General features: G+C 43.7%; 1 protein-coding gene and 1 pseudogene across 1 annotated transcript in view; one reads left to right on the top strand and one right to left on the bottom strand.

Annotated features, from left to right (window-relative positions):
* Window positions 1-4857: 4857 nt before the first annotated feature.
* The window catches only part of Slc5a3 (solute carrier family 5 (sodium/myo-inositol cotransporter), member 3), a 51652-nt gene continuing 44160 nt past the window's right edge, over window positions 4858-12349 (bottom strand). Inside the window, exon 3 of the mRNA XM_005375699.2 lies at window positions 4858-5455. Coding sequence (XP_005375756.1) covers window positions 5266-5455 — 190 coding nt within the window. The 3' untranslated portion in view covers window positions 4858-5265. The remainder of the gene's footprint in view (window positions 5456-12349) is intronic.
* Window positions 5726-9394, top strand: LOC102026719 (annotated as a pseudogene).

The following is a 12349-nucleotide window of genomic DNA, read 5'->3' as shown; positions in this document are numbered from 1 at the left end:
TGCCTCTTACCTGTATTTGGCACTAAATTCATGTCCCTTCAAGCTTCATTTCCAACCAGCACAAAGAACACCAGCAATTTGAGAGCAGCAAACAACTGTGCTGACCTCCGGGGCTCTTTGCTGTGTTCTTGTGATTATGCACAGTGCCTAGTCTGTTTAGAGTTAAGGCAACAGGCAGTCCCACTGAACTCACTGGCAGGTTATAAAAACCACAGCTGTTTATCAGAAGATGAAGAGAACCAGGCAGAGAACAAGCCTCTGCAAATCCTTTTAACCCTTCCTCACCTCCCTGTCCTATCCTACCAAGCTCCTGCGGTAACCCCTCTAGAAACCAGGCAGATAAGAGACTTGAAAGGGCTTAAGACCATCTGATTCACCCACCACATTTTCTATACAGGGACACTGAAGCCAAGGGAAAAAACCGTCCATGGGTAAGTAGCTGGTAGGTGGCAAAACCAGGTCCTCGGAGCAAGTCTTTGACACAAAGTTATATATTTATTCCACGACTGAATTTTTTTCAAGGTGACCAAGAATCTCACAAAGTGCCTTGGAAACTTCCCATCAACGCCATATTTGCCTCTTCCCAGGCACAGGAAGACAGGACAAGGACTGGCAGGCAGCATTACAAGGCCTTTACAGGTTCAGTAAGATCTCTGCTTAGCCTCCTAGTGCAAATGGAAATAGTCCAGACCACACAAAAATAGAGTGACTTGTATTTCTCAAATGTTGCGACACACATTTCAGAGCACACCCAGTGCACTTGGGAGTCACTGAGCAAGCACCTCTGCTCCAGTAAGCCCTACCTGTGGACACCTGAAAATCTCATCTCAGCCCCTTTTCACTTCTCTATGGTGAATCTATAGAATCATTTCCTCCCTTACAGTGTGTAGGTTCCATTAGGAGGTACATTTGGTACCAAGTCAGTATGTACAGGATCCACTGTAAGTTCTCGCACATGATCCTTCAAGAAACCCTCAGCATCCAAAAATACCCACTGGCAGCTGGAGGGCTATGCCCCACCAGACTTCCCAGTCTTACCCCCAGTGATCGCCTGTGGCTCTGGTACTCCAAGCTCCTTTCCAACGCCACGCTATATTTGCCTGCTGCCCATGGTGTTGCCACCTCCCCATCCCTCTGACCCACAATGCCACACTAGTTGCTCCTATGCCACCTGAAATATCAGCTCTAATGGAAAATTTCCCAGCCCGCCTCCATGCCAAGTACTCATGAGCACCCCCTCCCATTTCCGTAGCAGTTGGTTTGCATCTCAGTTGTCATCATGGCCTGGCCTGTCTTTTGGACACCGGAGTATTCCCACCTCTCCATCCATCCATTGGTGAGTGCCTAGAGTTCAGGGACACTGCCTAGTGTGCCCTCCTATGTGGGCACTATAAACACACTCTTGGAGCAGTGTACTGAAGAGAGAGCTCTGTTGGAAATGAAGGTGCAGGGGCTGGAGATGTAGCTCAGCGGCACAAAGCTTGCCTGGCAAGTGCAAGGTCCTGAGTTTGATTCCTGGTACTCTCCTCGCCAAAAAAAGGGGTGCAGAGAGAAATGCCTGCCTCCAGGAGACACATTTTCCTGTTGTTCTCAGGGGATCCCTTTCATATCTGAAAGACACCCCCAAGCAATCCTAGCTCCACCGGCTCCCCTTCTACAGCAAGGAAGCCTGGGGCCTGGCCTGGGTGTGGGACAGAAGGGCCCAGGGGAGGTGATCGCCACAGCAGAGCCAGAACTGTAAGACCAGCAGTGTCCACTTGCAGAAATGCATTGCAGAAAGGCTTCACTGGCTGCCAAAAACAGCCCATACAATCAGATAGGCGGGCTCTGAATGCCAAGTCCTTCCTTTGTGGTTTTGGATGAGTTATTTGCTGAGCCTCAGGTGATTTATGTATACGTCTGCCTCACAGAGATGTGGGGAGGGTGAAGAAACACCCACCCCGGGCTCTGGGTGGACTCACTCCCTGACACCTGCTCTGTCATACTCAGTTGGATCCAGAAACAGGAAAGCATGGCTTGGACTTTCAAAAAGTCCATAATCTTTTAAACAAGTATCTCATCCCTATCAATATAAATCTGATCTTGGAACAAAAACCTGAAAGGCCCACTTAGGCCTCATGTTCTCCTTGGCTGACACTCCATGGTTCAGAGCTTAAGGAGTGTGTCCACAACTTACAGGTGTCACGGAGGGCAGCTTCCCTCTGAGGCACAGCTCAGAGAACGGCTTCTCAGGCCCTCAGCCTGCACCTTGTCCTCCCACCACACCTATCTCATACCCTGGGTTGCACGGTGGCCACTACCTTTGGGCCACTGACTCTAGAGGGGTCGCTACCATGAGGTCTTTGTCTCTTCAGAGAAACTCCACCACGGCGGACGAGGCACTGTCCTTTCTTCCAGGAAGGAAGAGAGCTAGCTGGCAAAAATAAAGTCTTTTAGGTGACTCTGGTTGTCTAATCCTGACTGTTGGCTTCACAGGCTGGAAAGATGCCTAGAAGAGCAGTAGACTTTGGGTGCACCGTGATGAGTCATGGAGGTTTGTCCTCGGCCCCTTCCTCTAGCTCTTTCCAGTCCTTTCTGTTTCACTGGCTGCCAGGACATGAGCAGCTTTTCTCCATCACGCCTTTCCACCAGGGTTCTGCCTTGGAGTCGGTTGCCTGGACTGAACCCTCTAAAACTGAGTTAAGACAAATACTTTCTCCTTTATTTTTCTAAGGTATTAGACCACAGCAGTGAAAAGGTGGCCAATATACTGGGAGAAAAGAGGACTAAACAGATTTGAGGGTACTTCCTCTTCATTCCGCTTACAAGTTCAAGTATGGTGTCCTGACATGCCGCTGGATCCAGGCAACAACACAGGTCACAGCAAACAAAGCGGAGGAAGATCAGTCCTGTCCACGGTGGTCTAAGTTACAAATCTAAAGATGAATTTTGCAGGACATGAGTCCAGAGGGAGTGCTCATCTTGAGTCCTGCCTTCTTTAGCTCGTATCACTTCACTGGTCACCTATCCCTTCATGTTTATTCTTCAGGCGTCTCCAGCCTCCAGATCTGGCCCTTATGTGCCTTGTCACAACCGCTTCTCCCTCCCACCCTCTTCTGCCACTCAAGAATCTTTCTGCCCATATCCTCACTCCCTCATGGCTTCTGCACATGCCCTTGGTAGCACTTTCCCTACTGGCACCACGGGCTTTGTCTACCTTTCCAGCTGTCAGCTCCAACAAGGTCAGAGATGTCCTTCAGCACGTTGCTCACCTCATTCACTGAAGGAGCAGACCAATACAACAGCCTCTCAGACCACTCTGGGCAGGAAGACAGGAGGGTCCTGGACTCTGAAAGTTAACATGTGGCCTGGCAAGCACCTGCGTGTGCTCTGCTCACACAGCAGGCACGTGACTGCCACAGACTGCAGTAAGTTGCTGAGAGTACAGCTGTGAATCAGTGATTAGGACGAGGAACCACGGCTTCACCTAAGCACTTCCAAGAAGGGAAGTGGCACACTGCGCAGCTGTCCTACTTAGCCAGCCTCCTTCCTAACACGATCAGCGTCTGAAAGCTTGTGTGACCTGAGATGCCAAATGGCAACCATTGTCTTCTCAGGGACCAAGTGCAGGAAAAGAAAGTGCTGGTGCCACACTCAGCAATTCACCCAGGTGCCTACTTTAACCTGAGAGGTGAACACAATCTCAGTATCAAAGGACAGGAAAGACCAGACAGCAGTTCAGGGTCTCAGCTGCCACTTGTTACCTGTAAGTCCAAGGTGAGATCTGAGTCAGTACCCTTATCCTCAAAACAGGCATAGCAATCCTCCCTCAAGGGGATGAAAGGACTAAGTAAGGTTAGTACGCAGTATGTGTAGTGTGGCAGGTGGCACGGAGTTAGTAACAGAAAACATACCCCCTGGTAGAGGCTCTGTGCTCTTGTGCAAGCCCTAGCCAAGGGCCTGTAGAATCAGCTAATTCCTAATGAGACAAGAAGTAGGATATTTGCCCACATTATCTCCACTGTATCCCTTTTTATTTCCAGTCTGAAACTCTTTCTTGATGACTCTCTTTGTTCAACTACTGCTCCGCAAATAGTTTCCCTAGCCTTCTGCCTCTGGAGGATGAAGCTAGATGCTGTCTGGGCTCTTAAGAATAAGCACAGTGACAAAACCGATCATCTTGTGAAGGTGGCTTTGGAGACGGAAGAAACCATGGACTAGGGGCATCCGCCTAAGTCTACTGGCATCGCCTGCCCACCTCTGTTCCACCTCACACCTTTCTGCTTTAAGACAATCTGACCATACAGATCATAACAAGGGATTCTTACTACCTGGCAGTTCCCCCGACATTTTGTCCACAGAGACCTGATATCTGTGGTGGTGGCAGACCTCTGTGCAAGACACTCTGGTCGAGGAAGGTGGAAATACTGCTTAAGTCTCCCAGTTCACCAGCCCTGCAGAGACCTAGGATGAAATCTGAGTGAGTGTCCCTAAAAAAAACCTCACCCTCACCCATCAATTAAGTCATCTCACCGCCAGGAGGGTTCTTTCTCAAAGAGGCTGCCCAGGGCTGAGGGACAGTGGAGGCAGGTGCCAGTGACAAAGAAATGATAGGCAGTAATGTCAGACACCAAAGGCCCCGGAACATACATGTCTTTCCACAAAAGGGCAGCAGCTACCACAATGACCAGTGACACACAGGAGAGAAGAGTTACTCATTCTGCACACTGACCCATGGTCCAGGAACAGATTCATCTTCACCTCTTATTCTCCCAGTCCCTGAACTTCAGTGCCCCACACTGAAATACCCCAAGGTCAGTGCCGTGAAGGCTCAGGGAATGTACTATGCTGCAGCAAGCAAAGGCGCAACACACCTGGTAGAGTTTATAAAATCATGTTTATTTCTTTGATCGAAAGTTGTCCCTATTATACAGCGGTCTTCAGTTTTTATTTTTGCATGGTTATACAGTGTGAATGATGAGCTTACAATCCAAGGCAATTTTATGTTTTGCTCTTCAGAATGGTGTTGCTGTCCACACTGACAAAGAAAGTACACTAAGGAAAACAAAGTCGGGAATCATGTGCAGTACCACAGATGACAGGCAAGTTCTCAGCCAGCAGCTTTCCCACTTCTTGCCCAAAAAAGGGATCAAAAGCAAAGCATCCTACAAAACTCAAATGGTACTCCTAACAAAATTCTTGGTAAAAGGCCACATCTGTATACTCGTCACCCACGCTCCTCTGGTGTGAGAGAAGTCAACAAAAGGCTAACACCCATGGTTCTTCTTACTTCCTCTTCTTTGGGGCATATAATTTTTCTTCAAGTGGGACTGGGACAATGCCATCACACTGTTTTACTTCCTGGGTTAGAGGGTGTGTTACAATATTTGGTCTAATCACATCAATGTCCCGAGACAAGTGCTCCATTATGCTCTCCACGGTTGTTGTTGGTGCATAAAAATCCACCAAGAAATATCTGCAAAAAAATAAAAATAAAAATTTGACAATTCCCGCATCCTAAAATACAATACTACAGTGTTGGTCAGTGGTTTCATCTCACTCTTGGCAGATACACATCAACTACTCACAGACTCACCTTTGTCAGATACACTTTCAGCCGCGCACCTGAAGAGTGCAGCAGTACACTCAACCTCCTTTCCAATATGAAAACACGAAGCTAAGCAAATTTTACGGCAGTAAAAAGGCACTAGCACTTACAGTATGAAATACTCGAGCTGGTAAAATTATGGGTAAAAGGACAAAATTTTCAGCCCATCAACAAGACTGAATTTTTTTAAACCATCAATTGAAATTTTTTGAAAACATCTATTAAGTAGCCTTCTAATTTTCCAAAGGATTTTATAGTACATCCAAGAGATATAGTAAGGACTACCAGCTATCCTTCACAAATAAAGAAAAAGTTAAGAAAGCGATGAAACTTTCTAAGGCTATTCTGTATGTTTAAGAACTGATACGAAATACAAAGGAAATGACCTGACCTTTGGTAATGAAGAAGAATGCACTTTCATTCACTCAGACCATAGTGCTGCTGACAAGCATCCCCAACAGTCCGCTGGTCTTCAAAGATTCACAGCTTCAGCAGCAGTCTGCTGAATGATGCCACAGAAAATCTTCCCTGCACATCCATCCTCTCAGTTCTAAAAATTTGAGCCTCCTTTGTAGGGTTTGATTTGGACCACAACGTGGTTAGGGATTGTGCCAGCACAGTATTCTAGAGTTCTTCAATGTTCTAAGCTGGTAATTTTTTCAACATCACTTACTTCATTCCAGTCACACCCCCTTGGAGCTCCCACGCATATTCCTTTCTGAGACCTTGGTCCTCATTGTTTGTTTGGCCAGCACTGTCTTTTGCCCGTGTTCCACTCAGTTCATCCCTCACTTTTGTCAAGTCTCCGTCCAAATGTCTCCTTCTCAGAGGTGCTCTACGGACATTTCTCCTAAAGGAGCACCTTTCCTGCCTTACCCACCAAACCTCTCTATCTCCATTACTCAGTACCTTATTCCTTTTTCAGAGGACTTATCACCAATGGCATAGCGTATATTTGTTTACTGTCTGTCTCACTCCACTAAAACATAATTGCAATCCAAAGGACTCTGAACAGAGATTGACATAGAGTACATTCAGAACAACCCTTTCAATGGGGGTGCTGGCAAGAAAGGTAGACTTCTCTTAAAAGCGAAAAGACCATACTAAAAATTGAGAAGTTCAGCAAAGGATGCTACAAGAAAAAGGATGGCATTTTGTGTAATCCCTTATAAAGAGGTTCAAAATTTGTAAGCAACTTTCCTGATGGACCATCCATTCTTCACCAAGTTTAGTGGGAAATCACTCAAATAAAACAAATATAAGGGACAGGAAAACACAAACTAAAAGCTCAAGCGGATGAATCAGCCTTTAAAGCAAAGAAAATTATCAGCAATAAAAAGAGAGCATTCATAATGATGAGCTCACCAAGACACAACAATTCCAGATGTATATCTATCTACCAGATACCAGAACTCCACCGTAAAGGAGAGAACTCACAGAACTGAATGAGGAAACACAAATCCACAATTACAATCTGAGATTCTCTGATATTCCTCTCTTAGAAATGGAGAGAATTAGTACACAAGAAATCAACAAGGACAAAGAAAAGTGAGGACTAACATCAACCATCCAGAACTAACAGAGAACACTCCAACTAGCAAAAGTTGGATTCTTCCCAAGTGTATATAGAATATGTAGCAAGGTCAACCATATTCTCAGTCATAAAACAAGTCTCAATACAACTAATGGGTTCAAGTCATACAGAAAGATTCTGGGAAAATGCCCCACTTATTGGAAACTAAAGGAAAAATGGGCCAATGGCTTGGAGAAGAAATCAAAACAAATTATAAAGCACCTTAGAGCAAATGAAAATGAAAAAAACAACATAACTGGAGATGCCACTGAAACAGTATACAGCAACAATTTTATAGCACTAAACAGCTATAACAAGAAAGGACTGAAATCAGTGAGGTCTTCCTCCACCTTCAGGAAATGGGGGGGAGGGGATTAAATCTAGTAAGAGGGAGGTAGGGAGAATGGAACAATAGATGAGAGCAGAAATCCCTAAAGCAGAAAACAAACAAAACCTAGAGAACACCCATAAAACCCAGTTCACTGAGAACAGTAAAACGAATATATCTCTAGTGGAAGTGATCAATAAAGACATAAGACACAAACCACCAATATTTGGAATGAAAAAGGTGAAATGACTATAGACTTTACAAATATTAAAAGTATATGAGTAACTTTTATAATAAACTTGATAAATTCCTCAAAAAATACAAAGTTCACAAGAAAATAACAAACAAGAACAGCTCTACATCTACATAAGAAATTAAATTTGTAGCTGAAAACATTTCCACCAAGAAACGACAGATGCCCAGATAGCTTTGTTGGTCAATTATCCAACATTGTACTGGAAGTGTTCACCAGTGCAATAAGATAAGAAAAAGAAAAAAGCATCCAGATTGGCATGAAAAAAGTGAAACTGTCTTTACTTGGAGATGACATGATTACTGGGAAAATCTGAAGAGACGTAAGAAAGATACCAAAATAAATGAGTTTAGCAAAGATACAAAATCAGTATACAAAAGTTAACTGTATTTTTATATATCAGAAACGAAAAATCAGATCTTGGAATTACATGTGAAATACACAGGAATAAATCTGAAAAAAGGTTGTTCAAGAAATAAAGAAAACCTACATAAATGGAGATACACCTTTTTCATGTTGTGAAAGTTGATGATACATCAAGATGAAATCATTCTTGCAAGAAAAAGAGAGAATTGGGGCCTGAAAGTAATGAAGGGAGGGTTCATGCCTGCCTGAGATAAATATTGTTTCAAGGAGTTTCTAAAGTCCTATTATATTCTTCTTAATTCTATGTGAGACATCACAGGTATACACAAATTACTTTTCCTTTTTTTTTCTTTTTATTTAAATTACAGGATGAAACCTTATTTGGAAATGGGGTTATTGCCGATGTAGTTAAGATGAGGTCATATTGACACAGCATAGACCCTTAATCCAATGATTCATGTTTTTTAATGTAACACAAGTAGAACTTAATAAAGAAATATAAAAAACATTCTTTTTTAACTTCTATGATGGTATACACAGATTTCTGTTACAAAGTTTATCTTGTACATTATTTAAGACTTTAATAATTCAAAAAAGATGTTCTGGAAGGAAACATTTACTCATTACCATCACCTTTGCCAATGAGCTGATGCCAATTCCTGTCTCCAGTTTCCAAAACTAATAAAGTCTGTATCCTACTTTGATAGCTTATGTAAAGCCTCCTACGTCTACCTGTCCATGTCTTACTACTTTGACCGCGATGATGTGGCTTTGAAGAACTTTGCCAAATACTTTCTTCACCAATCTCACGAGGAGAGGGAGCATGCAGAGAAACTGATGAAGCTGCAGAACCAGCGCGGTGCCCGGATCTTTCTTCAGGCTATCAAGAAACCAGACCGTGATGACTGGGAGAACGGGCTGAACGCGATGGAGTGCGCCTTGTACTTGGAGAAGAGCGTTAATCAGTCATTCCTGGAGCTGCACAAGCCGGCCACTGATAAGAATGACCCCCACCTGTGTGACTTCATCGAGACTCACTACCTGGACGAGCACATGAAGGCTATCAAAGAGCTGGGTGACCATGTGACCAACCTGCGCAAGACGGGAGGCCCTTAGTCCGGCATGGCAGAGTACCTCTTTGACAAGCATACCCTGGGGAACAGCTACAAGAGCTAACATCACTAAGGCAGCACATGCATGCTGGGGTTACCTTTACCTTTTCTATAAACTGTACCAGAACACCTACTCAAGTTCTTTAATTCCTTCAAATAAAGAAATTTGGTACCCCCCAAAAACCTAAGGGGTCTATACACCAGCTTGCGCTACACCTGTAACAACCCTAAAGTGGCAAAAACACATATATCCTTCAAAATATAAACTCATAAGCATACAGTGGCATATTATTCAGCAAATAAAAGGAGTAAACTACTGATGAATCTCAAATTTAATTATGATAAGGGAAGAAACTAGAGTAAAATGAGTAGAGTATACCCCTGCAAAGTTGAAGTCTTTTGCAGATTTTTCCTTAGTACCTAACTAATCATTGTTCAGGAACAACCCTGCAATTTCGTGTAAGCAGCAAATATTCACTGCAATTTTTTTTTCCAGCAGGGGCGGGGGTTGCAAGTAGCCAATCCCAGAGCGTTATTCAGTCCTCTGCGCTGTTGACCAACTCCTGCCCTTAACCCACCCCCTGAAGATGCACCTCATCCTCTCATAAAAACAGGGTGCTATACCTCGTGTCACCATCTCAAGTGTGCTTAGTTTTATTCTTCTTAAAGCCCTAAGATCCCCAAGATGCTGCTGAGACACCTTGTACCCTCTAAGGCTTTAATTACTTTTTTTTTGTTGTTTTTTTTTTGTTGTTGTTTTTTTTTTTGGTTTTTTTTTGGTTTTTCTCCGGTACCAGGAACCGAACTCACGACCTTGTGCTTGCCAGGCAGGCGCTCTTTGCCACTGAGCTAAATCCCCAGCCCCAATTACATATTTTTATTAAATTACATTATTGCAGGAAACATAGCATATACAGGGGTTAAACTATAAAAAATAGGCATATAGACATTTTCCTAACCGTATCTGAAATTCACAGTTTTTCACTATTTGCGGATGCTCTAGGTAACCTCCACAAATTCTGGGGAACCCACTCTATATATACTCTAATTCTACCTATATAAGACTCTAGAAAATATAAACAAATCTATAATGAGAGAAATCTATAATGAAATAGCATAGAAAGGTAGAGCCGCCTTGGGATAACAAATGTTTATTGTCTTGACTGCAGTGTTTTACAGGTGTACATATATGTCAAACCTTATTAAACAGTATACTTTGTATGCTCTTCAGTTTATGTCAATTATCTCACTCTATAAAGCTACTGACTTAAAAGCAGTTCAGAGGGGCTGGGGATTTAGCTCAGCGGCAAAGCGCCTGCCTGGCAAGCGCAAGGTCGTGAGTTCAGTTCCCGGTATGGGAGAAAAAAACCAAAAAAAAAAAAAAAAAAAAAGCAGTTCAGAAGCTGAATGGGTAGAACCTAATGAATGACCTAATTATGGTGGGGATTACAGCTTATTAAATCTCCTAGGTTTCTTGAAAATCGTGTAAACTCCTGAGGTGTTCTGCCAGCTTTCCGGGACAGTGACTTGCATACTTACTTACTGATGAGACCACCACTTAGGCTTACTCTGAAAACTACACAACAATGTGGCTGAAGTTCCCAAGGTTTAATTCCGCTTGCTTTTTTCTATTCCATATAGCCTAACAGGTTCCAAATACCCAATTTATGAAGTGTTCATTTCTTCCGTATTAAATTGTTTACTTGCCTTGATCAAGACTCTGGAGTAGGGCTTAAAAATAAAGTATGAACATCTTCAAATTACCCACCTCTATGCCAACCCGCAGCATTTACCCAATGCCCCACCCTCCAGCATTGTAATTTCACTATAGGCCTCTGGTAGCAGGTTGGGAGCTCTCACCCAGTACAGCCCTAGCATTTCTTCCCATTTAGCCATGTGTTCTTTCATTCAGTATTCACCAAAATGTCCTTCCAAACTCCATGGACAAGTCACAGCCCCACTCTGTTTGTTAACATCCCCTCTAATCAACAGCAGGTAGTTTTCCAAGTACACGCATCTTCTCTGAGCTGCTTCTTTCTTTGCCTTTTGTCTCTCTTGTTTATTTCACTTAGAAGCCTGTCTTGGGAGCTTAAGGTAGGACGCACACAATGTGAAGGGAAGGGCTTGGCCCTCCCTGCACATCCAGTAATACAGTATCTCCACTGCTAGCTCTAGAAGTATGCCGTCTTCAGCAGTCTCCCTTGAGTAAGACCTGCCCTTCCACATAATCAAGTATTTAAGTTAGTCCAACACCACCTCTGAGGTTGCCTTGATTGTACTTACAATACAATTAACAGCAATCACTGGTTTCTTCCATTTTCCTTTCTACTGCATCCCAGGTGTGAGAGGCATGGCTGTGGGCTGGGAAGAGTTTAAACTTATTCTAAGAGAAAATGTGTTTACAGTTGCCAACAGCCCACTCAACCCTCCACCCATCAATCCTAAGTCTTCCTGGATGCTGTTCTCCATACACTAGCACGCAGCATATAGCCCTAAGAAGCACACTCAGAGTTTCTGGATACCATATGGTGATAAGGGCAAGAAGAATACCCAAGGATATAAGCTAGAGGACAAATACATCAGAAAGCTCCTATTCTGGAACTTGAAATGTCTTCCATAGCACTCTCTAATTTTCAAAGTGCTTTCACATTCTTTAAACAGCTTTTGAGGCAAAGGATGAAGGGCAGGGAAAACCCACTAAGGAAGTAGAAGAGAAGGAGGAGGAACTGAGTACTGGAGGGGCAGTCCCCTCCCAGCAATGAATATGCCCGAGTTTTCTAGTGTGTGGTTTCCCACATACACACTGCTTTCTGAGTTTTACACTCTAATGTTGCTTAGAAGAAAGAGTCAGAAAGCTTCCATCACTAGCCAAAGCTCACTCCACTAAGAGGCCAAACACAGGATTCAAACACAGAAGGTCTTCTGACTCCAGACACACGGAACCACTGACAGCTTTGAGATCAAATGGCTAGCTACAGAATCATAGGCTGTAAGAGCTGGGAAGGACCATGACAAAGCAGTCCAATCCCTTTGAGAAAAGTGAGGCTCAGAGAGGTAGCTGATCTGCCCCAGATCACAGCGTAAGAGCTATGCTTGGACGGAGAGAAGGGCAGTGAAAAAAGAGTTAAGG

Source organism: Chinchilla lanigera, unplaced genomic scaffold (assembly GCF_000276665.1).
Source record: "Chinchilla lanigera isolate Chin_1 unplaced genomic scaffold, ChiLan1.0 scaffold00006, whole genome shotgun sequence".
In the NCBI taxonomy this organism is placed as follows: Eukaryota; Metazoa; Chordata; class Mammalia; order Rodentia; family Chinchillidae; genus Chinchilla; species Chinchilla lanigera.
This window is presented reverse-complemented; position numbering and strand designations above follow the sequence as displayed.